This window comes from Protopterus annectens, chromosome 8.part0, assembly GCF_019279795.1.
Source record: "Protopterus annectens isolate FY-2018-M chromosome 8.part0, PAN1.0, whole genome shotgun sequence".
NCBI classification, from domain to species: Eukaryota; Metazoa; Chordata; order Ceratodontiformes; family Protopteridae; genus Protopterus; species Protopterus annectens.
The window spans coordinates 1,229,811,170-1,229,836,810 of NC_056741.1; the positions used below are offsets into that span (position 1 = coordinate 1,229,811,170).

The window sequence follows — 25,641 nt, forward strand, 5'->3', positions numbered from 1 at the left end:
CCAGAAGTCTAAACCTCAAGATGCACGCACTCAAAAAGTACAGTTTTGTACCTACCATAAATGTAGATGTTCGAAGATCCACATTGCTGCAGTCCTTACATATGGGTAGTCCGCTGTCCTCGGTCGGCCCGAATACCAAAGTATTAGGCTGACGTCGGTCATGGGCGCTCAGATCTGACATCAGAGCGTCAGGGTATAAAAGCGCATGACCGACGTCATATCCTCAGTCTTTTCTTGCCCCAGATGTCAGAAGGCCCTAAAAAGAAAGGCCACAGCCCAAAAACAGGATACCTCCCAAAAACATGCCCAACAACAACCATCACCCAAACCATATAACCATGCCAAACTACAGAGGGGAAGGAGGGAGGTAAACTGGACTGCAGCAATGTGGATCTTGAACATCTACATTTATGGTAGGTACAAAACTGTACTATGTTCTTCATCTCACATTGCTGCAGTCCTTACATATGGGTAGAATCCCAAAGCAGAGGTAAAGGGAGGATGGCAAAATCATAAAGCATTAGGGGCTGCTAAAATGCCCTGTAATATTGCAGTGGCAAATCCAGCCCTAGACTTAGAATAAAGAGGAAGGTGGTAATGCTTGGAAAAAGTATGTACTGAACTCCAAGTGGCTGCTTCCAAAATATCTTTTGTAGCTACCCCCCTTAGAAAGGCAGCAGAAGTGGCAGTAGCTCTAGTGGAATGAGGTCTGATTCCAGCCGGAATCTCCTTACCATGATGGGAATAACAGAAAGAAATACAAAACCCAATCCATTTAGAAATAGTTTGTTTTGAAACAGGTTTTCCCTGAGAACCCAAAGCAAAAGAAACAAACAACTGCTGAGACTGCCTGAAGCCCTTGGTTCTGCACAAATAATAACGCAACTGCCTGTGAATATCCAAAGTATGCAAAATCTTCTCCCCTTTATTTTGGGGGTTTGCATAAAAAGTAGGCAAATGAATAGTTTGGTTCAAGGCCACACTAGAAACCACTTTAGGCATAAAGGAAGGATTAGTACGCAAAGATACCCTATCCTTATGAAAAATCAGGAAAGGTTCCACTGCCATAAGGGCCTGTAATTCAGAAACCCTTCTTGCAGAGGTAATGGCCAACAAAAAAGCAGTCTTCCATGATAAATACTTTAACTCGGCCGTAGCTGCAGGCTCAAAAGGTTGTAGAGTAAGCTTTTCCAACACAAAATTGAGATCCCAAGCAGGAGTAGGAGCTCTACGTGGGGGTCTTATGTTCTTTGCCCTCTAAGAAATTGCTTAAACAAAGGATGGGAAAATAAAGGAGGGTCACAGTCATAGTGAGCATAAATGGCTGCAGCATGAACCTTTATCTAGGAGAAAGACAAACCCTTGTCCAATAACTCAGTAAGATATTGAAGAGAAACACGTAAATCAGGCTTGGAAACATCAAAGTCCTTCGCTTTGCTCCAAAGAAAAAATCTCCTCCATTTATCAGCGTAAACTTTCCTTGTACTAGGCCTTCTGGCCTCCAAAATAACATTCAAAACTTGTTGTGGAAGCTGAGACCCTCCAGGGTCTAAAACAGAATATGCCAGGCTGTGAGATGCAGAGACTGAATCTTGACATTGAGGAAGTGATTGCCCTCCTGAGACAAAAGGTGTGGAATCAAAGGCAGAGGCCATGGAGGCTCCTGCCAAACTCCTCAGTAGTGGGTACCAGTGCTGTCGAGGCCAATCCGGCGCTATCAGAATCATGGATGGCTTGTCTTTTCTGGCCTTCAGGAGTACCTTGGGAATGAGAGGCAGAGGTGGAAAGGCATAGACATGAAGATTGCTCCAACTGAATGATAGAGCATCCACCTTCCAAGCTGTGGGATGAAACATTTTTGTGCAAAACTTTGGCAACTGGTAATTTAGTGGAGAAGCGAACAGATCTATGTCTGGAGTCGCGCATAACACTGTCAACCTTTGGAACACATGAGGATCCAGTTACCACACGTGAGGATCCACAATTTGTCTGCTCAACACATCCGCTAAGGAGTTCTGTGCTCCTGGTAGAAACCTTGCCTGAAGATTGAGGTGTAAACTGAGAGCAGTCTCCCACAAAATCATCGCTTGCCTGCAAAGAGGGTAGAATGGGTTCCCCTTGCTTGTTGATGTACCACATGACAGTAGTGTTGTCTGTTTGAATCAACACCTGTCCTGGGTGAAGTAAATCTTTGAAAGCCATCAATGCAAATTGGACTGCTAACATCTCCTTCAAGTTGATATGCAAATGTTGAAGTCTGACAGGCCACGTGTCTTGCACCCATTTTCCATTGAGGTGTGCTCCCAAGCCTTGTCCGAGGCATCTGTCGTTAGAATCTGACTCGCCTCTGGTCGGGTCACAGAGAGTCCCTTGTTTAGGTGACATTCCTGAGCCCACCACAAAAATTCTTTCTGAATGCAAGGTATTATCTGAATGACAGTGTCTAGATCTTGGCAGTGTTGTGTCCATACATTTAAGATACCATTGAAGCTTCCTCATATGCAGTTTGGCATTGGGAAGCACCAGAATACAAGATGCCATGAACCCCAAGGCTTGAAGGACTGTCCTTGCAGTCAGCCTGGACTGTAGAGACATTTGATGGAAATAAAGAGAAAGGCTTCTTTGTTTGTCCGGGGTCAAAAAGGCCGTCTGGGAAGCTGTATTCAGTCTCACACCCAAAAAGCACATGTCCTGAGAGGGTACTAGACTGGACTTTATTTCGTTCACAGAATACCCTAGGCATCTTAACACTACCATCACATACTGTAGATGATGCAGAAGTTCGTCTTCGTGTTGTGCAACAATCAGGCAATCGTCTAAATAAGGATAAATCTGTATTCCTCTTAACCTGAAAAAGGCTATCACTGGAGCCAGAACCTTTGTGAACACTCTGGGCGCAGTAGATAAGCCAAAGGGCAATGCAGAGAACTGATAATGTAAATTTCCAGCCCGAAAACGCAGGTACCTCCTGCAACTGGGCCTGATAGGAACATGAAGATAAGCCTCTTTGAAATCCAGAGTTACCATCCAGTGATCTTTTCCCAACAGAGGTAAAAGCTGTTGTAACGTCAGCATTTTGAACTTTGGAATGTCCAGATAAGTGTTGAGGATAGATAAATCCAAAATTGGTCTCCACGTGTTCCCTTTCTTTGGTACTAGAAACAGGCGAGAATAAAATCCTAGTCCCACTTCTGACAGAGGAACTGGCTGTATAGCTCCTATTTGAAGAAGTAAAGAAATCTGCTTGTGAGCCTCTATCCTTTGCCGAGGAGGAACGTCTGGCATGCCTTTGAAAGGAGGCAATGTATGGAAATAGAACTTGTAGCCTCGGTTTATAATGTCCAATACCCATTTGTCCTGGGTGACTAAAAGCCAGTTTTGCTTGAAGAGTGCTAACTTTCCTCCCAAAGGAGCTGCCAGGGAAGAAGAATCTGGCAGCTGGAAATGCAGGTCATTGGGCCTGTTTACGAAAGGACTGGCCCCTGCCCTCACCTGCAGATTGTGCAGGTGAACTCCAAGTTCCAGGCCTGAATGTATTGTGAGCTCTGCCCCTGCCACGTCTAGATCTACCCCTAGACTGAGAATCAGAAGAAGGGTAGGTCCACCCCTTAGTAAGCCAATTTCTACTAAACTTAGGAGGTTGAACCTGCAAAAAATCTTTAACAGTCTGCATTGACTTAGCCTTGTCTTCCATTTTCTTCAAAACCGACTCCACAGGGGGACCAAACAAAACTTCAGACTGTAAAGGGGCATCCAGAATACTAGTTTTAACATGCTCGGACAAATTCTGATCCTTAAGCCAGGCGTGCCTACGTAGAACTGAACCAGTGGCAGCCACCCTAGAAGAGGCCTGTACAGCATCAAAACCACACTGCAAAGAATGCTTACCCACCTGTTCAGAGACATGTACTAAATCTTGCAATTCTTTACACTCTATGCCCTCTGCCAAAGCATCCACTTTAGATTTTAGCTGAGAAAGGAGGAAATTCTGATACTTCAACATATGAAACTGGCAATTTAAAGCCCTCATTGCTAAAGTAGGAGAGGTATACACCTTCTTACCCCATCTATCCAAAGCCCTAGCTTCCTTATCTAGAGCAACCGGATTCTTTACAACAGAAGCTCTAACACCCTTAGGCCCCTGACTAATAGTTTCTGGGTCCGCCCTAGGACTCTTATACAGATATTTATGAGCCTCAGGCACCCTGTAATACCTGTCCGGTTTAACTGGCGCAGGAGGCAAAGAATCTGCATTAAGGGAAGCCTCCGAGAAAACATCTTGAACAACATCCAAAACAGGAGGTATAGCCAAGGGTCTATGCTGTGGTAAAAACAAGAATTCCCAAAGCCTCTTCCGTGTATCAGAGAAATCCTGTCCTTCCCACTTAAAATGCTCCCTCATGGAATGCAGAGTTTCTGAAAATGAAAAATCCTCTGGAGGAGAAGCAGAAGGAGTGGAATCCTCTGCATCAGAATCTGAATATGGGGGAAAATCTTGAATATCTTCAGCAGAAGAGTCTGAGTCATCTGAGGCCTGATCCAAACTTTCCAACTCTGGCTCCACCCTGGGCCTCTTATCAGGAGGGGGCATAGAACCTCCAATTAAAGAAATCAAATCTTCTGCCATTTTAAGCATGTGCTTTTTAGGCACAGACCCTGAAGTACCTGGAGGGACACCAGAGGAAGGCAAAACAGACCTACCCTTAGAAGAAGCCTTAGAAATAGTAGCAGAAGGCCTAACCACCTTAGGCATAGAAGGGAGAACAGTAACCTGAGAGGCCCCTTCAGCTTGACCTGACTCCTGTGAGGCCACATCCTGCAAAATCAAAGTTTCCCCCTGAGACTCAACAGAAACTTCAGCCGGATCCACCTGCTCCACTGTAGTTTCTGCAGGACCGGCGTCCGAAACGGACGAATCAACCTGTCTAGGTTTCAAGGATTTGTCTTTGCGCTTCTTCGTGGAAGCGGGCGCCGGAGGATCCGACGGCATATTATAATTACACCGCTTACCAAAGACTAACCTAGCACAATCTAACCTTCTTTTTATAGTGCGCTTATTAAACCTAGCACAAAACCGACACCCGACTACATCGAGGTCCGGTCCCAAACAAGGAATGCAAAGAGAGTGATAATCCCTATGCGGTATCTGTTTCCCACAAGAAATACAATTATTCACTTTTTCTGACATCTGGAATTAACTGAGGCAAGAAAAAACAAAAATATTCCCCAACGGGGTACTTAGCCCAACTTGGTTTCGGTCTGAAACTCAGAATACGAAAATTTCAGAACGCCGAACGGCACTTGCAACGCTGCTTCTGCATCGGACCATGCGGCAAAAAAGACTGAGGATATGACGTCGGTCATGCGCTTTTATACCCTGACGCTCTGATGTCAGATCTGAGCGCCCATGACCGACGTCAGCCTAATACTTTGGTATTCGGGCCGACCGAGGACAGCGGACTACCCATATGTAAGGACTGCAGCAATGTGAGATGAAGAACATCTCTCCTTAGCATGGAGAACATCGATATCTGTGCAGTAACAGAAACCTGGTTCAGGTCTCCCGAGAGCACCCCAGCACTACCAGGTTATACCTCATACCATGCTTTTCGGCCCCAAAACTTGGACCGAACCACAAAAGGAGGGGGAGTATCGATATTCATCAAAGATACCCACACCTCCAGGTTGGTGGCAAAGCACGAAGCATCAGAGACTATCCATGTGCAACTAACAGTGGGTAAAACTGCCTTCCAGTTTATAGCCTGCTACAAACCACCCTCCCAAACCCAGGAACCCCACTCGGCCTTCCTGAGAACACTGGAAAATATGAAGGTCTCTCCAAACACCATTATATTGGGCGACTTCAACTACCCAAACATAAACTGGGAGCATTACTCTAGTTCCAACACCCTAGCCCAAAGGTTCCTAGAATTTATAAACTCAAACGCTATGGAACAACTTGTTACCACTCCCACAAGAGGGGAAAACATACTGGACCTGATCATCACCAACATGGGGACTCTATGCTCCAGACCAGAAGTGTATCCCTCACTGGTAAGATCAGACCATAAACTAATCTCACTGGATATTCACATCCCGACCCCACCCCCTGCCCAGAAAACCACAGTGAAAAACTTCTCTAAAGCAAATTTCACACTCCTCAAAACTGAGGTGGAATCCTTCAAAGCCCCGGGCCTGTGGAAAATACGGCCCAGACCGCAGAATCCTTTATAAACGCATTCTATGAACACCTTCAGGAATGCATGGATCATGCGATCCCAAATAAAACCAAGACCCAATCCTCCAAAGGCAGACGTCCTGTCTGGTGGACCCCAGCCATAAACAAACTATACAATAGAAGGAGGAAGCTACTAAATGATAGAGCAAAATCCCAAAAAGGGAAGGCATCACTGATCAGTATTAGCAAAAAACTATGGGCGCACACAAAATTGTCTAAGGCCAGCTTCGAGAGAACAATTGCACAGGACACCAAGGATAATCACAAGGCTTTCTTTAGTTATGTTAGGAACCTGGGTGGCAATTCCCAGATATGCTCAGAATTAGTCCAAAATGACAAAAATACACGAACCCACAGACACTGCCAACATCCTAGCTGACAGGTTCAGCGCAAACTTCTCCCCACCAAAAGGGCAAATATCTATCCCAGCAGAGTGCTGCCCCCCTGACATCTCAGATGCTCAGGTAAGAGCTGCCCTCTCCAAAGCAAAAAACACAGCATCAATGGGACCAGATGGTGTCCCGGCTCGTCCTACATGAACTCCAAGAAGAGCTAAACCCAAACATAAAACTACTGTTCAATCTCAGCCTTACTACAGGATATGTGCCCAAAGAGTGGCGTACAGCAACAGTGGTCCCTCTCCATAAAGGTGGTGCCTCAAAGGATCCTGGAAACTATCGCCCCATAAGCCTGACTAGCTTGGTCTGCAAAGCTATGGAAAGGATCATCATGGACCTCATAAATAAAGATATTGGGGACCTACAAACACTGGATCCTACCCAGTTCGGCTTTGTTAAGGGCAGATCCTGCCTCTTAAACCTGGCTGACTTCTTTGAAACAGTCACCAAGGCCATTGACGAGGGGAAGGTGGTCCACACAGCCTACCTGGACCTCACAAAAGCCTTCGATACAATACCCCACTCGGGCATTATAGATAAGCTCACCAGCTTAAATATAAACCCCTATGTCACTAGATGGATTGCAAACTGGCTCAAGGACAGAACCCACATGGTTAGAATTGCTGGAGCCATGTCAGACTCCAAACCAGTTACAAGTGGTGTCCCACAAGGCTCAGTCCTGGGACCTCTCTTGTTCGGTATATATTTCTCGGAGATACAGGCCAACACGGAAGGACTATGGCTGACCAAGTTCGCAGATGACTGCAAACTGGGTGCCATAATCGACTCTCCAGCAGACACAAGCATCCTCCAAAAGGGCCTCATAGAAACAGACAACTGGTGCCAGAGCCACGACCTCAAGCTAAATGCCAAAAAGTGTATAGTCATCCCCTTTGGCAAAAACAAAGTGCCCACAAATTACCACATAGGTGGTAATCCATTAAGTACAGAAGAAGTAATTAGGGACCTGGGGACCCAAGTTGATAGCAATCTCTCATTTGACAACCACGTGGCCAAAGTGGTTAGAAAAACATTTTATATAGCCCACCTAATCATGAAGGGATTCACATCTAGATCAGGGGAGGTCATCGTGCCTCTTTACTCATCCCTCATCAGGCCCATAATGGAGTACAATGCCCTTTGGGATGCACCTTACCAGACACCTGCAGCAACTGGAAAGACCCCAAAAGTACCTCACCAAGAGGATCAAAGGGCTCAAACAGATGCCATATGCTGCCCGGTTAAAGAAACTCCAGCTCTACTCAGTGGCATACCGCCTGTTCAGAGGCGATCTGTGCCTGACGTATAAAGCCATGTCCAACCCGGAATTAATGGACATGCTGCACCTCAGAAAATCCAAATCCCATCGAGCTACGTGCTCGAGAGACTTGAACCTCAGCACTGAAATAAATAGGACATGCTGGAGGGACAGATTCATAACCCAGAGGCTCCCTTCACTCTGGAATAAAATCCCAGTCCAGGTTAGGCAGAGTCCCTCATTGACTCTCTTCAAGAGGAATCTTGATGAGTGGATGGGAGATCGTAGGTTTACCCCGGGTATGACTTCTGTGTCACTGTTGGACAGAGGCACAGTATACTAACCTCGAAAAAGATCATAGCAAAATTAATTTAAAATGGGTGGCAAAAGCCAAACACTCTGGCTAGGCTTATAAATGCCCTAGGGCAGATGGCCTAGTATGAACCTATGAACCTATAAGGTTTCTGCGTAAGTCGTTTGCCAGATTATTTTGTTTTTCTGGCAGGAATTGAGCTCGAAGATGTATTTGTTAAGTCAAAGCTGTGTACCACAGTGCCATGGCTAATCTGCATAGGGGTATGAGTGCATGCCCCCCCTGCTTGTTTATGTACCACATGACCGTGGTGTTGTCCGTCTATCAGTAGTTGTCCTGGATGAAGTAAGTCCTTGAAAGCTGTTAGGGCATTTTGAACAGCTATAGCATCTCTTTCTGGTTGATATGTACATGCATTTGCTTTCAGGTCCATATGCCCTGAATGCATCTTCCCGCCATGTGGGCCCACCCATGCATAATCTTATGCGCCTGTTAAGGTTTGGCAGGCAGGGGGTAGAGTGAAGGGCCATTCTATGTTTTGGTGACATGCTTTTGCCCACCATAGAAACTCCTGTTGTAGGCAGGGAATGAGATGAATCATTGTTTCCAGACTGTTACAATGTTGACTCCATAAACTTTTTAGGTACCATTGAAGTTTCCTCATATGCAGTCTTGCATATGGAATCAGTAGGATGCTGGATGCCATGAAGCCCAAAGCCTGCAGAATTTGTCTTGCAGATAACTGGGTTTTTGTTGCCATCAGTTTGAAGTAAGTAGTCAGTTGGCCTTTGCTTGTCTGGCGTGAGGTAACCCATCTGGGCAGTTGCAGTCAGGGATGTTATCTTTTGAGTGGGAACCAGTTGTGATTTCTTTTTGTTTATTGTGTACCCTAGGCATGTTAGAAGCCTTTTCACAAACGCCAGGTGTTGAAGAAGAATGTCCTTGTTCTCTGCTTGAATGAGACAGTCGTCCAAGTAAGGATATATTTGTATACTACTTTGTCTGCAAAATGCAAACACCGGTGCCAGGCACTTTGTAAAGACCCTGGACGCAGTAGGTAAGCCAAAGGGCAGTGCAGAGAATTGGTAATGCCATTAAGCCAGCCTTGAATCTGAGGTATCCTTCTGCACGACTGCCTTATTGGTATATGCAGGTATGCCTCTTTTAGGTCTAATGTCACCAGCCAAGCATTCTTGCCCAGTATGGGCAGAAGCTGCTGCAAAGTCAGCATTTTAAATTTTGGAATGTCCAGGTATGTGTTCAAAATTGATAGATCCAGTATTGGCCGCCAGGCCTTGTCCTTTCTGGGTACCAAGAAAAGTAGAGTAAAAACCTTGTCCTTTTTCCTGTTCTGGTACTGGCTGAATGGCCCCCATATCCATGAGGGACGTAACCTGTTTCTGTGCCTCTGCCCATTGATTTTTTGGCAGATCTGGCCAACCGTTTGCCATTGGCAGAGTATGGAAATGGAATCTGCATCCATGTGATACTACGTTCAGCACCCACTTGTCCTGGGTTAACAACTGCCAATTTTGAGCAAAAAGTGCTAATTTCCCCCTAGGGGTGCTGCCAAAAGATAAGTGCTTGGTGAAGACAGAGGGAAGTCATTGGGACGGTTTTCGGTAGGTTTGCGCTTTATCTCCTCCGGATTTGGAGGTAGAAGCGCCCCATTACTTTGACCTGTATGAATCTTGCGGCTGGTATCTGGAACACTTAGGGCGTCTGGATTTGCCCCTTTGAGCTCTGACACGGGAAAGGATCAACTTTTTGTAGGCCAGTGTCTACTGAATCTTGGTGGCTGCACTTGTAAGAAGTCTTTTACAGTTTACATAGACTTAGCTTTGTCTTGCATTTTCTTTAAAACCTCTTCTGCCTTAATACCACACAGAGTATCATGCTGCAAAGGTGCATTTAGTAATGTAGCTTTAACACGATCAGGCAAATTTTGTTCCTTTAACCAGGCATGCCTCCTAATCACAGATCCAGCAACTGCGGCCCTACAGGAGGCCTCTAAGGAATCAAAACCACATTGCAAACTATGCTTTCCAACCTGTTCAGGTGCACACAATAATTCCTACAATCCTTTATTTTCTGCACATTCAGAAATGATCATTTTCTGTTTCAGCAATCCCATAACATGTTGTTGCTACTTGAGCATATGAAACTGGCAGTTTAAGGCCCTAACTGGTAAGGTTGCAGATGTACAAACCTTTTTTCCTCATCTATCTAGTGCCCTTGAATCTCTGTCAAGAGGGGGTAGGATTTTTTGCTGTTGAGGCTTTAACTCCCTTTGAACTTTATGAAATAGTTACAGGATCATCAGCAGGGTTTCTAAATAAAAATTTGTGAGAGTCAGGGACCCTGTAATATCTGTCAGGCTTGCTGAGAGCCGGAGGTAAGGAATCAGGCGTCAAACTTGACTCCGAAAACACATCATCCACAATGCCTAAAACAGGGGGTATGGCTAAAGGCCTGTACTGAGGGAGAAGGAAATCCCTGAGCCTTTTTTGTTTCTGAGAAATCTTGACTCTCCCAGTGAAAATGCTCCCTCAAAGTATGCAAGGTTTCTCCAAATGAATAATCCACAGGAGGTGATGCAGATGGTATAGACTCCTCTGCATCAGAATCCTCATAGGGAGGTATAGATAATTCCTGATCAGAAGAGGAATCAGAAGAAATAGAAACCTGATCTGAAGATTCATTATCAGTGTCTTACCTAGGCCTCATATCTGGAGGGGGATGGAAATCCCTGATCAAGGTAATAAGGTCTTCGGCCATTTTGATCATCTGTTTTTTAGGCATAGAGGCCTGTGCACGTGGCTCATGTGTCGGTTTTTTATTTTTAGACGTTGCTTTTGTCTTTGATTTTGCAGCTGGCGTCAGTTTGATATAAAAATGTTGAGGCCTGAATACACCCTCAGAAGCCAGTGCCTGCTCAGCAGCTCAGGACCCATCCGAGGGAGATACATTTGTGGGTCCAATACTTTTGAGTATCTCACGGCATGCCGGACTTCACATGGGTGTCGGTAGGGGCCTGCGACACGAAAGTAGCGGGTATCAGGGGCTGCAAAAGCACCTTACTGAGAATCGGCAAACCGGCGACTGGCTTAGGAGAAGCTTCATCGGTTTTGGACCTCAGCTGTCTCTCTGCCCTTTTCTTTGCATTTTTTATGTACTCCGGTAGTCGGATTGCTATCCGACGACATTTCTGGGTAGTTAAATCTGTTTCCAAAATACTTTGAGGCAAAAATATACAGACGCTTAATAGTGCGTTGGTTAAATCTAGCACAAAACCGACAGCTAGGCACATTGTGATCAGGGCCTAGGCAAGGAATACAGTATAAATGGAAATCCTTATGAGGTATTTGCTTCCCACAAGTAATACAATTATTAACGTTTTCTGACATCGGTATGGAACAAGAAAAAAAGTTTCCCCAATGGGGTACTTAGCTTTAGTGAAGACTTCGGTTCTGAAACTCAAAATTCAAATATTTCAGGAGTCGGCCGACCGGCACTTGCAAATTGCTTCTGCTTCGGGCACCATGCGGCAAGAAAGACTAAAGAAAATGGCATTGGCTGCTTGTTTTATACCCCTGACGACCTGATGTCATGGAAGAGGAGACAGCAACAGACGCAGGACCCAAGACTTTGGAATTCAGGCCGACTGAAGGTAACCTGCCAGCACAGTACCCAAATGTAATGACTGCAGCAGTGAAACACAAAGATCATCATTCACTATAATATATCAAGAGAAAAAAGGTCTAATGACTGTAATAAGTAGAAAAAAATGACAACTTAGCCATGGCCAAGAAGAGCGCACCCAACCTCGTAAAGCAGCAAACAAGATCGGGGGAGTTAAACTACTGCATTATGGGATACCTACTTGCCACAAGCCAAGTTTGAGTCTTTCAGCTGTGTATTCAGCAGAGTCGGAGCCATGGATCAGCTATGAACTCATCATTGTAAGAATGAAGGCGAGCTAGGACAACTTAACACTGGCATTTTCCTGTCAGGATTTCAAAATGAATCAGGGCAACTCACGACCTGTTCATAGGTGTATACCAGGCTAATGTCCCAAGGAGCCTTTACAAGCCTAGCCCATAGGATTACTCTGGCATCGTGCTACCCGACCTAGTTCCCAGTGCCTCTGTCGAGTAGAGCTACTGGAGGGATCCCCAGGGTGAATTTTCTACTTCCCATCCACTCATCAAGATGCATCTTGAAGAGGGCCAGTAATGTGCTCTGCTTGACATGTACGGAAGTCTATTCCATAGCATGGGCAGTCTCTGGGTTATGAAACTATCCCTCCAGCATGTTCTGTTGATTGTGGTAATGAGGTTGAGGTCTCTGGAGCATGTGGTGTGGAGGGATTGCGATGTCTTTAGATGTAGCATTTCTAATAGAGATGGGTCAGACATGGCTTTGTAAGTCAAGCAGAGATCGCCTCTAAGTAGGCGATATGAGACAGAATAGTTGGAGTTTTTTTGAGTCTGTCCATACAAGACAAATGTTTATGGGGGTCATAATCACGTGGTCGAAAGCTAATAGCAGCAAACGACCACAACTTCGAAAACACCAGAGCTACAGTGTAGAGAGGGGTATTTGCCCTTTCCTCACTGTAGTGCGATCTTGGAGTTGGTATATATATTTAGGGGGGGGGGCGGCGCTGCACCCCACAATTGCAACTTTGAGTACCGGTGTTTTCGAAGCCGTGGCCGTTCATTACTAGCTTTTAACCACGTGATATAGATCGATGTACAAGGCCTACGAACCTCTCCGTGAGGTACTTTTGCAGCCTCTCCAGTTGTTGCAGGTATTAAATGAGGTACACGCCAAATGGGGCATTGTACTCAATGATTGGCATAATGAGGGAAGAGTATAGGGAGATGACCTCTTTCTTCCTGGATGCAAAACCCTTAATGAGATGTGCCACACAGGACTATCTGACCACAGTGGCAATGTGGTGGTCAAAAGAGAGGTTGCTGTCAACCTGTCTTCCCAGATCTCTTATAACGCCTTCTGTGTTCAGTGGACTACCATTGATGTGGTTAATTCATGGGAACAGGGTTTTTCCCAAAGGGGATGACTTTTTTTGTCATTTAGCTTAAGGCCATGGCTCTGACACCAGTTGTTTGTGTCAGTGAGGCCTTTCTGTAGGATGTCAACATCACTTGGGGAGTTAATAGCGGCTCCCAATTTGCAATAGTCTGCGAACTTTGTCAGCCAGAGTCCCTTCGTGGTGGCCTGGACTTCAGACAAGTAAAGACCAAACAGGAGAGATACCAAACAAGAATATCGATGGCAACACCCAGATCTGCTCTGAGTTACAGCAGAAAGGCATGAAAATTACAAAACCAACTGATATTGCCAACATCCGGGCAAATAGGTTCAGTGCTAACTTTATCCCACCCTCACCCCCTAAAGGGCCCATATCTATACAGGAAGAATGCAGAGTCCCTGTAATCACAACTACGCAGGTTAAAGCTGCACTCTATAAAGCCAAAAAACACAGCATCCATGGGACCGGACAACATTCAAGGCTGCGTTTTACACGAACTTCAGAACGAACTGGCTTCCCTACCTAAGCACCCTGTTCAATAATAGCCTCACATCAGGCTTTGTGCCCAATGAATGGCGCACAGCAGTTATCCCACTCCACAAAGGGGGAGCCACCACTGATCCCGGGAACTATCCACCTATTAGCCTGATGAGCCTTGGTCTGCAAGGCCATGGAACTTATCATGGAACTCAAACAAAGATATTGATAACCTCCAAACTCTGGATCCCACCCAGTTCGGGGTTTGTGAAAGGCATATCATGCCTCCTGAACCTGATCGACTTCTTTGAGGCAGTCACCAAAGCCGTGGATGAGGGTAAGGTGGTTCACACAGCCTATCTTGACCTCACCAAGCCTTTCGATACCATCCCCCATTCTGGAAGTATAGCTAAACTCACTAAACTAGGTATAAATCCCTACGTCACAAGATGGGTTGCCAACTGGCTCACTGACAGAACCCACAATGTAAAAGTTGCAGACTCCAAATCTGACCTCAAGGCAGTGACAAGTGGAGTACCACAGGATTCCGTCCTGGGACCTCTCCCATCTACTTCTCTGAAGTACAGGTTAACACAGAAGGCCTCTGGCTAGCGGAGTTTGCAGATAACTGCAAACTAGGAGCCATAGTCAAGTCCCCAAATGATGTGGACATCCTACAGGAGGGCCTCGCTGAGACAGATGCCTGGTGTCAGAACCATGGCCTCAAGCTCAATGCCAAAAAGTGCAGTGTCATCCCCTTTGGTAAAAACTCTGTCAGTGTAGGGCATTTGTTTGAGGCCAGTAATCCTCTCTGTGAGGTACTTCTGTGGCCTTTCCAGCTGCTGCAGATGTCTTGTGAGGTACATTCCAAAAGGGGCGTTGTACTCTGTAATGGGTCTAATGAGTGTCGAGTAGAGGGGAACAATGACCTCTTTTTTCCTGGATGAGAACCCTTTTATGATGAGGTGTGCCACGTAGAAGGACTTCCTGACTACTGTGGCGATGTGACTATCAAAGGAGAGACTACTGTCCACCTGGGTCCCAAGGTCTCATCACACATTCAGTGTTAAGTAGATTGCTGCCTATGTGGTAGTTCATGGGTACAGAGTTTGCTTGAGGCCATGGCTCTGACCCCAGGCATCTGTCTTAGCAAGGCCCTTCTGTAGGATGTCCACATCATTTGGGGACTTGACTATGGCTCCTAGTTTGCAACCATCTGCGAACTTCGTTAGCCAGAGGCCTTCTGTGTTAGCCTGTACTTCAGAGAAGCAGATACCAAACAGGAGAGGTCCCTGGACGGAACCCTGTGGTATTCCACTTGTCACTGCTTTGAGGTCAGATTTGGAGTCTGCAACTTTTACAGTGTGGGTTCGGTCAGTGAGCCAGTTGGCAACCCAGCTTGTGACGTAGGGATTTATACCTAAGTTTAGTGAGTTTAGCTATAATTCCAGAATGGGGGGTGGTGTCGAAAGGCTTGGTGAGGTCAAGATAGGCCGTGTGAACCACCTTACCCTCATCCACGGCATTGGTGACTGCCTCAAAGAAGTCGATCAGGTTCAGGAGGCATGATCTGCCTTTCACAAACCCGAACTGGGTGGGATCCAAAGTTTGGAGGTTACCAATGTCTTTGTTTACGAGTTCCATGATGATACGTTCCATGGCCTTGCAGACCAGGCTCGTCAGGCTAATAGGTGGATAGTTCCCGGGATCAGTGGTGGCTCCCCCTTTGTGGAGTTAGAATTTCAAAGGAATTGTCAGCAGTGGCAAACAGCAATAATATTAAAGTTCACACACACGTTTTAAATAAAACAAAGAAATAAAAAAGGTGCAACAATAAAGAGGAAGAGAAGCTTCCAAAGGGATCTTAGAGTCTGGAAGCTGTAATTCACCAATGCGGGATGGTGGTTAAGATTCAACTTTGTGAGTTCTAAAACTCCCTGATGGGAAAGGCTAAGACAATCCTCCCCATTACAGTCAGAAGAAGGTATACCGAGGTCTGGAAAGCAGTCAGTACAGGTTTTTGCAGGCACAGAATTCGCATGCAACTAAGGCAGTATGAATAATGATCATACACCCTTCAACTTGTTGGCTTGTTTTGATTAAGTATGTTTTGCTGATTTCAGCAGACTTGTTCTTGGGAAATGGTAAAATCCAAATGCATAACCCCCTTTACCAAATGAGGCAAAAAATGTTAACTGTAGTTAATTTTGCATAAATACAAATTAGACAGTCTTTTCCATCACTAAACAGCTGTTACCACCACAATCTGCACTAACTTCCACTGTACTTCAACGGGTCAGGTGTTTACTGTTCTATTAAATATAGACATTCATACTGGCAGGAAAATAGCTGGAAAAGAAAATGTTTTCTACTTACATTTCTAACATCAAAACTCAAAGCATGTGGACATCTTTTTGGACCAGACCAGAAAGGAGCTCCAGAGCTAGTCAACTACAATAACAAAAACAGAAAATATTAGCCCCCACTTTAGTACCCATTTAGACTCTCTCACAACATTAAGGTTCCAGATCACTGCTACAATATGTACATATGAATGAAAATTCTGCATTAGCAACAACAGGAAAGCAAGGACTTTTACAAGCACTAGACTAGAAATGCAGTTTTAAAGAACCAATACACAAAGAAAATGTACTGCACAAGTACAGCTATAAGATTTTAGAAACTAAAGATGCTGTGTGATGAAGGCAGTAAGCGACAACCAGGGCAACTAGAAAACTGAAAATGTTTTTATCAAGTGCAGAAATAGTTTGCAAAACGTCTCGGAAAATTGTGGGTTGCAGTAGCCAACCCCACAACCCTGTAACAGCTTGTCATATTGTTGCAGCTTGTAATAACCTCACACATTATTCAGTTCTATTGCTATGTGTAGATGCTTTCACTTAGCATATTCCTTAAATGCAGTGCAGAATAAGCACAGCACACTTCAAAGCCTCAACATTACAAACAGTGCAACACACACATTAAGGCATTCATTCTTGTACACCACCTTGAATATACTCTAGTGGAAAATAAATTACATGTGCCTTCTTCTGCTGAAAAATAAATGTATAAATCAATTACTAAACTGCCAAAATCCACACTTTGCAGTAAAACTGGCTTTCAACCCCCTTGGAATGCCATAACACAAAATACCTAAACTTGTGATAAGGAAACAGCCTTCATAAAATTGGTCACTAAAAAACATTTTTACGTTTCTTTACATGTTATAAGCGTGAAGTCAAGTCATTTAAACTTTTAGTGCATCAAACGAATTGTACTTCCAAGAACATGCTCTGCATTTTAAACAAAGCCATCTACATTTCTCATACATTTAAATTAATATTTAGGATATATCAATGCTGCAGTACTGAGTTTTGGAACTTCCTGTCATGCAAAATCCCATGGCTGGCCAAATATCAGTCTTTCATTTCCAGCAGATGGACATCCTCAGCCATTAGACGCTAGGGGGTACCTAGTAGTATGTTGGCAGGTTTAATCTTCAGGTCTTTAATGTCCAAGTTCCTAGGAATATGATGGTCCTCAGGCAAAGAATAACCTGCCCAAGTAGCCTTCTTGTTGGCCAGAACCTGGGACTAAAAGGAGTAGGTGAGGAAGTGGGAGAGATGACTGGAAAGAGTGGACCCTGTCCTAACCCTAGAGTAAAGAAAGACAAGAAAAAGAAAGGAAAGTTGGAAAGGGTACTGCAACAATTAACGACTCACACATCTACAATTATGCCAAGTCATCTACACAACTATACTATGTCAATTGTAGTCAATGCTGAACTAAGTCTTGGGGTGATTTTCAAAGCTTCTTACTGGAGAGGTTGGAATGAATTTTGATCCAGGGACAACAGGGTCTGTAGGATGGCAAGGAAACTCTGCTATAGCCCTAGAAATGGCTCCAAGATTGTACAGTTTGAAGGGGTGCACAGAGGATCAAATGGCTGCTTCTAATGTGGTCTGAATTAGCTTACCCTTATAAATGCTGTGGTTGTTGCTTTTGCCCAAGTAGAGTGGGCTCTAAACTTCCAGGGAAATACTACCATAACAGAGATCAACAAACGGGCATACAGTTTACAATCAATTTGGAGGCTGCCTGCTTGCCTACTGGTTTCCCTTGTTTGCTTTCGGCAAAGACCTCTCTGGAAAATTTGTTCTGTGGAAGTAGAATCTTAGTTGTCTATGTACATCAAGAGAAAGTAGTATTCTTTTCTTGCTTGCTTTGAGGGTTTGGGAAGAACACAGGGAGAAAACTCTGACACCTCTTTGGGCATGAAAGGGGAGTTGGTTCTCAAGGTAGCTCTTGTCACGATGAAAGATAAGGAATGTCTTCTTGAACATCAGGACTTACAACTCAGATGAGCTTTGATGAAATGAGTGCTAGAAGCAGGGCAGTCTTGCAAGTAAACAGTATGATAGTGGCTAAAACTGCTGGTTCAAAATGTGGGTGGGGGTCCCAGTTTAAGTTTCTTGAGAACAACTTAGATCCTACATGGGTGCTGGTTACAGTCTGGGTGGTTTAAGCTGTAGCACCTATCCCTTCAACAATTATTTCATGTGGGAGTGAACATAAACTGGAGGGAATATAGGTAGGAATGTGTAGATGGATATGAATGCTAGAACAGAATAGTTCTTGCTTGTACAGAAGGGAGAAATATTCCAAAACCTGTTGCAAAGGTGGGAGAGTGGGTATAATACCATAAGCCTTGCACCAAACCTTTTCCCACTTAGTCACATACGACTTCCTGGTACTCCGTTTTTTACCCTCTTTCATGATAGAGGGAACAGCCTGAGAAAATAACTACCTAGACAGAACCAGAAGCCAATCAACCAAGGTCAATTTTACAGTTAATTTGGGATGGATAACAGATCCCATGCCTTGCATTACTAAGTCCATGGGAGGTGGAAGAGGCATGTTTATCCCTTTGCTGAATGTCAAGAAGGAAAACAGTGTTGCCTGGGCTAGTAGAGAGCTAGAAGACTCATTTTCTGCTTGTCTGATCCCACCTTACGCAATACCCTGGAGCTAACCAGCACTGGCGAAAGTCAAAGGCAAAGAGGTCTGTCCATTTGAAGGAGGCTGCTTCTGCTTACCATGCCCCTTTTCTGAGGGGGTCCTTGAGGAGAACATGCCAAGTTACCTATTTTTTGGGGGAAGCAAAAATGAAAAAAAAAAAAATTCTGGAACACCCAAGTCATTCGTCAGATCTAGAAAAAAAATCCCTTTTCAATATCCATTCACTGGAGTCTTGTAAAGCCCAGTTCAGGCAGTCATCAGGCTGTCCTGATGTAGTAATACACTACAGATGTGACCGTTTGGTCGATGTGCCATGAGACAAAATTCTATTGCTGGTCTGCATAACGGACAGGAATGGGTTCTCAACTCTTCGGGTACCACATGACTGTAGTGTTGCCTGCCAGAATCTTTATGGGTCTGGGAGTCTGTTTTTCTTGAAAGGCATTTAATGCCAGAATAACTCCTCCTTTACACTGATGTGTAGATTTGTCTGATGCTTGTCCCAACACCCGACCCTTGGATCCTGAATTATCCTAGGTGAGCTCCCCGGGCCAAATCCAAGCTGTTGGGGAAAGCACTGCTTCTGGGAGTTTGAGGGGGAGCCCTGGATTATTTCTGACACACCACTCCCACCACAGAATTTCCTTCAAGTATGTATTCTTTCCCCCATTTTGTTGGGGAAGGAAAAAAGGTGGGTAGGTTAATGTCTCGATTAAGGGGACAGTTTTTTTCACCACTTTGGGCATTAATGAGGGAATGGCCCTTGATGGCACCCTATCCTTGCAAAAAATCAAGAAGGGAGGGGACAGCCACAAGGTTAATATCTGAATACTAGGTAAACTGCCATGAAGGATTATTTTAAGCCTAGCCAAAAATGCAAGATCAGAACCAAATCCTGTACCTTGTGTCTGAGGTAAGGACCTTAACCATTATGCCAAACCCACCACTTGCAATTCTGAGACTCTTCTGGCAGAGGTGAGAGATACCAGGAGAATGTTTCTCAAGCACAGAATTTGGGAGAAGCAGAAGCTGCTGGCTCGAAGGGAGGTAGACCAAATTTTTTCCAGCACAAAACTGATGTCCCAAGTAGCGTGGACATCTTTCCCATTAGGTTTTTAGGTGAAGTGAACCTTCAAAGAGCTGTTTTACCCTCCAGTCTAGGCAGGGGAGAGGGATTCAGAGATGGACGAGCAGATATAGCAGAAATGTGCGCTTTAATCGATAAATATGTTAGATGAGATTTCAGTAATTCACAGAGACGGGAGGACGACAATTGAGCAGTTAGCTTGAACTGCGTCCTGGGTCTTGATTTATGGACTGACACCATATAGAAAATCTGTTCCATTTGCGAAGTAAAATTCTCTGTTGGAATGTTTCCTTGCCTCTTAGGGAATCTTCGGAAATTCTCAGGATTCCGATCCCTTTTAAACACCAGTTCTCTATCATTAATATCATATGGTTGAAGGATGGCAAGTTGAGATGTTCACACAGCAAGAAGGGCTTGCTTCTACAAGTACACTATACAAGGAAGCTTCTGGTGATGACCTTTGGCCACGTGGAAGAGAAAGGGGAATCAGTGCTGCCTTGGCCAGAACGGAGTCATCAGTAGGATATTTGGAAATTCCTTTTGTATCTTTAAGGCCTTGGGAAGAGGAGGAAGTGGAGAGAAGGCACAAAGAAACTTCCCTTTCCTGGAAAAGGACATTAAATCCACTTTCCAAGCTAGAGCACAGCAAGTCCTGGTGCACAAAAGTGGAAATTGTTGTTGGAGGCAGATTTGAGGCCCCCCACCACCATTTATGGGCAATGTTTAGGAAGATCTCCCTGCTTAACATCTATTCAAAGTAGTCTAAACAGATCAAGGAAAGACCATCTGCCAATATAATTTTCTATGAAGGATTGTAAACTGCTTAGGGAGAGAGATTTGCTTTCATGGCCTACTCCCAAAACTAAAAAGGCCAGTTGGTAAGATATGGTGTCCACCTGCTTAAGTACTAAATAACTGGTGTTGTCTGGGAACACTCTTAAAGGACCTGGTTTGTAGTAGTGGTTGAAGGCTTGTAGAGCCTACAGTCACGCTCTCACTCCCTTCAAAATGATGTGCTATGATCTGATGCTTTTGGGTCACTGTCCTTGAACATTCAGGTTGCCTGTCAAGGCTCTCCATGTGTCGTCTGGTGCATCTGTTCAGCTCTTGCTATGGTGGTCTGCAACTTGAAAGGCAGTCCAGGGCTGAGCTTTATTTGTGCTATCCAGCAAAGGATCTCCTTTAAGCAAGGTACGAGTGGAAGTACATCCAGTGGCTGCGAATGTTGGGACCAGGTGGACTTTTGTAACACTGGAACTTTCTCATGCAATTTGGTAAAAGGAGGCACGGATATGGTCACTTCCATGACTCCCAGAACTCGGAGAAATTTCCTTACTGTAAAGGACTGGAAGGAAGAAAACATGGAAGTAACTGGACAGATTTTCCACTTAGCTTGGTGGTAGGAAAGTCTGCATGAGTTTGGTGTTTAGTATGTAAACTAAAATGACAAAGTCTTGGACTGGAGTCATTGCGGACTGTTTGAAATTAATTGTGAATCATAAAACCTGTAGAAGGTACAGGCTGAAGTTGAGATGGATCAGGAGTTTGTGCTGAGATGGTGCCTGTATTAACAGGCCATCTAACTAGGGGAATATCTGTAATCCCTTTGCTCTGCAAAAGTCTGACAGGGACAGGGCATTTCTTAATGACTTTTGGAGCTGCAGAAAGTCCAGAGGGCAAAGCAGAGAACTGAAAATGTGATGAGCCAGCAGAAAACCTCAAACTTCCTGTAAGCAAGAGAGAGTAAAATGAAGATGTATCCTTTTGGTTGAGGGACACTAAGAAGGTCTCAGCTAGAATGAGAGGTAAAAGAGCAGAGAACATTTTGAATGAAGACACCTGCACAAAGGTGTTGATAGCAGAGAGATCCAGAATTGGTCTCCAGACTCCCTCCTTTCTTAGCACAAAGAATAGTGTAGAATAAAACCATTTTCATACAAATTGGGAAGAATAGTATTGTGTAAAATCTTACCATAACTTTAGATGACCTTCTCTTCTACATATTGCTATATTCATAACACAAGAGCGTCCACCTCCGGTGACTCTTGTACGTCTCGGCATTTTACAAAAGATAGATACTACCGCTAGGGTGCGTGGGAACTCCCGCATCTCTCTCTGTGGACATCGGCCATAAACAGACGTCAGGTACAAAATGGATGTCAGCACACATCTTCCTCAGAACTGAATTCTGACAGAATCAGCGACTATAGAGTGGGTACTTAGGTGTCAGGCAAGTGCTAGGGGGAAGGCGGGGGGGAAACTATACAACAGCACATAGAAGAGAACATCTAAAGTTTTGGTAAGATTTTACACAAAACTACATCTTTCAATTCATATGCTGCTATATTTATAGCACAAGGGAGAGTGCAAAAGCTCTTGCATTAAGAACAGGCTGGAGGAACAGATGCATTTTCCATAAACCCATGGAAGGATGGCTCAGGCAAATCCCGCTCTGGCTCTAGACACAATGTCTAACTTGTAGTGTTTGGTAAAGGTATGGCCGGAGGACCAAGTAGCTGCTTCTAAAATGGCAGCTGTATCCAGACCCCTGAAAAAGGCTCCAGAGGAGGACATTGCCCTGGTGGAATGCACCTTCACTGGGAAGATAAAACTTCTGCCATGGGCAAAATAGCAAAAGGTGACTGTTTTGGGTATCCAAGAGGATATGGTTTGCTTGGAAACAGGGTGTCCCAGTGCTCTTGGGTGGTAAGACACAAAAAGCCCGTCTGATCTGCGGATGGTTTTAGTCTTGCCCAGATAGTATCCAAGTTGTCTGTGAACATTTAGGGTATCTAGAATCTTTTCAGTCGGGTTTTGTGGTAAAGGAAAAATGGGTAGATTGATGGCCTGATTCAGGGACAGCTCTTTGCCATCTTTGGGCATAAAGGTAGGGTTGGTGTGCAAACACACTCTGTCCTTGTGGAAGACTGTAAAAGGATTGGAAGACATGAAGGCTTGAAGTTGAGACCCTTCTGGCTGAAGTAGTGGCTACCAAGAATAAGATTTTCCATGTACAATGATGGAGTGGACGGTCTTTAGCTGGCTCGAAGGGTGTCAATTTTTCCAGTACAAAGTTATGATCACAAGCAAGCGGAATGGACTTCCTTGGGGGTCTGAAGTGCAAAACCCCTTTTAAGAAAAGTTTAACTTCCAGCCTAGAAGCCAAAGGAGGAGCAGGCATGCTGAGATGGCAGATAGGTTGGTCTTGACGGAAGAGTAAGAGAGTCCACACTTATCAATTCACACAGGTAAGACAGGACCACTGAGGGTTCTCACTACCAGCGGTTGTAAGTTGTGTTTTAGACACCAGGCAGAACATCTCTTCCACTTTGAAAGGTATGGATTTCTGGTATTTGGTTTTCTGGCCTCCTGCAAAACCTGAAGCATGTCCTCTGAGTAAAGTGTCTGAAGGGAATCAATGCCCTATCATCCACAGAGTAAGATTCAGAATGGACAGTTGTGGGTGTAGAAGTGTTCTCTCCTGTATTAGCAGGTCAATCTGTTGGGGTAACTTGTGGTGATAGCCCTTGGCTAGATACAGTAGTAGGGGAACCAGTGCTGCCTTCGCCAACAGGGAGTCACCAACAAGATTTGAGGTTGCTCTTTAGGAATTTTCAGCAGAACTTTTTCTATTGGGGGGGGGGGGGTCATAAACGTACATCCCCTTCCAAGGGAATGAAACAGCATCCACCCTCCATGCTTCAGGGTATGGTACTCTGGAGCAAAAGGTTGGAACCGGTCTGTTCACGGGGGAGGCAAACAGATCCACATCTGTAATACCCCACTGATGGACCAGGTCCAGAAACACATCCCTGTTTAACATCTATTCGTGAGGTAAGAGTCATGGTCCTGCTTAGACTACCTGCCATCACACATTGTCTGCTGAGGGAATGTAGACAGCTTGGATGTTGACTTGTCTGTCTACGGTGAGTTTCTAAACCTGTAAGGTTAAGCTGCACAGGAGGTAGGACCTTGCCCCACCCCCCATTTGACATACCACAGCACAGTGGTATTGTCTGTGTACCACCTCAGTGTGCCTGGAAGGAGATGATCTTTGAAAATTTGCAGGGCTAATATCAGGGCTTTCATTTCCTTGATATTGAGTTATTTCTGTTGAGTACGGGTCCATGAGTTTCTCACTCTCCATTCTCCCAAGGCTGTTCCCTAAACTGTGTCTGAGGAGTCTGTGAAAAGGTCTTGTTTGGGGGGCAGGGGCAGGCCTGGCATTTATCTGAGCTATCCTCCATTTCAATTCCCTGGAAAGACATGGGAGCATTGGGATCATGAACTTCAGGGGGTGCAGATGTTTTCTAACTGTTCTCAAGAAACCACTGGAACTTTCTCATGTGAAGTTGCACAGTATATAATTCAAAGGGAAGTGCAGAGAAAAAGAAGTTAAGTACTCACCGTAACGTTCCATCTGAGTAGGTAAACTTCATTTGTCAGCAACCTGTGGGGTATCGGATCCATATCGGATCCGAGCCGGCAGCTTCAAACAGCTAAGATCTGAGCTCCAAGCTCCTCCCCCTTGCCCATAATCCCCTGCTATCCCTTCCTGACCTCAGATCGAGTTTGCTTAGTAACACAGAGCATTACAACACAAAGGATCACCTGCGCATCCTAACCTAGAGTTATCCGGAAACGAAGGGCAAAGAATCCTTTTAGTACGCACTATAGGTTAGGGCGATGGATTGATTGATTGATATTGGGCCCCGAAGCAGCTTTGGGCAAAAAGGAGGGATTTGTCCTGAGAGAAACTCTATCTTTATGGAAAACCAAGTATGGTGGTTTGGCGCAAAGGGCTTGAAGCTCTGAAACCCTTCTGGCCGAAGTGATGGCAATAAGAAAAGCAGTCTTCCAAGATAAGTATTTTAGATCCACCGAAGCTGCAGGCTCAAAGGGAGGAGCTGTCAGAGACTGGAGAACAAGAGTTAAATCCCATGGAGGAACTGCATCTTTAACAGGAGGCCTCAAGAGGAAAGTGCTTTTAAGAAGGTCTTGCATAATTCAGAAGAGGCCAAGGGACCGAGATCACTTCCCACATGATGGTGGGAGATTGCGGCTAACTGGACTTTGACCGCAGAGGAGCTAGCACCCTGGTCGAATAAGATTGACAAAAATTCTAGCACTGCTGGTAACGGAGCTGTAAAGGAGTCCAAGTTTCTGTGCTCCGCCCAAATTGAAAAGCATTTCCATTTGCTATTATAAACCTTTCTCGTAGAAGGCTTGAGCGACTACTAGAATAGCCTTAACAGAGAACGAGACACCGGGAGTCCTAGCTATTACTGGAACTGGATCAACCAAGCTGTAAGCTTGAGGTTGTCCAGGTTCGGGGTTGTTAATCCTAGTGGGTGAGAGATCAGATCCGGAGTGGGATCTAGAATCCATGGGGGATTCACTAGATGAGACCATAGACATGGGAACCACGCTTGACAAGGCCAGAATGGGGCTATGAGGATCACTCTGCTCCCCAACCGACGGGCTTTCTGCAAGAATTTTAGCATTAGGGGAAGAGGTGGATAAGCAAAGTAGACCGGATGGCCAAACATGCACCAAAGCGTCTCTGGGGGATTCCCCCGATGGGGGAATTAGAGCGAAGTAGTCGCTGCACTTTGCATTCGAAGGAGACGCGAAGAGATCGCAGCAAGGCTGACCCCACTTGAGGAAGATTCGCTTCGCTACTCTCAGGTTCAGAGACCACTCGTACGGTGAAAGGATGGTTCGACTCAGCCGGTCTGCCAAGATGTTCGACCAGCCTGGAATGTGTGTCGCTATGAGAAAGCGGTTGTTGG

At 45.0% G+C, this 25,641-nt stretch overlaps 1 protein-coding gene across 1 annotated transcript in view; it reads right to left on the minus strand.

Annotated features, from left to right (window-relative positions):
- Positions 1-25,641, minus strand: part of UBA1 (ubiquitin like modifier activating enzyme 1) — a 2,903,587-nt gene that overhangs the window by 542,675 nt on the left and 2,335,271 nt on the right. Inside the window, exon 28 of the mRNA XM_044080725.1 lies at positions 16,120-16,194. Coding sequence (XP_043936660.1) covers positions 16,120-16,194 — 75 coding nt within the window. The remainder of the gene's footprint in view (positions 1-16,119; positions 16,195-25,641) is intronic.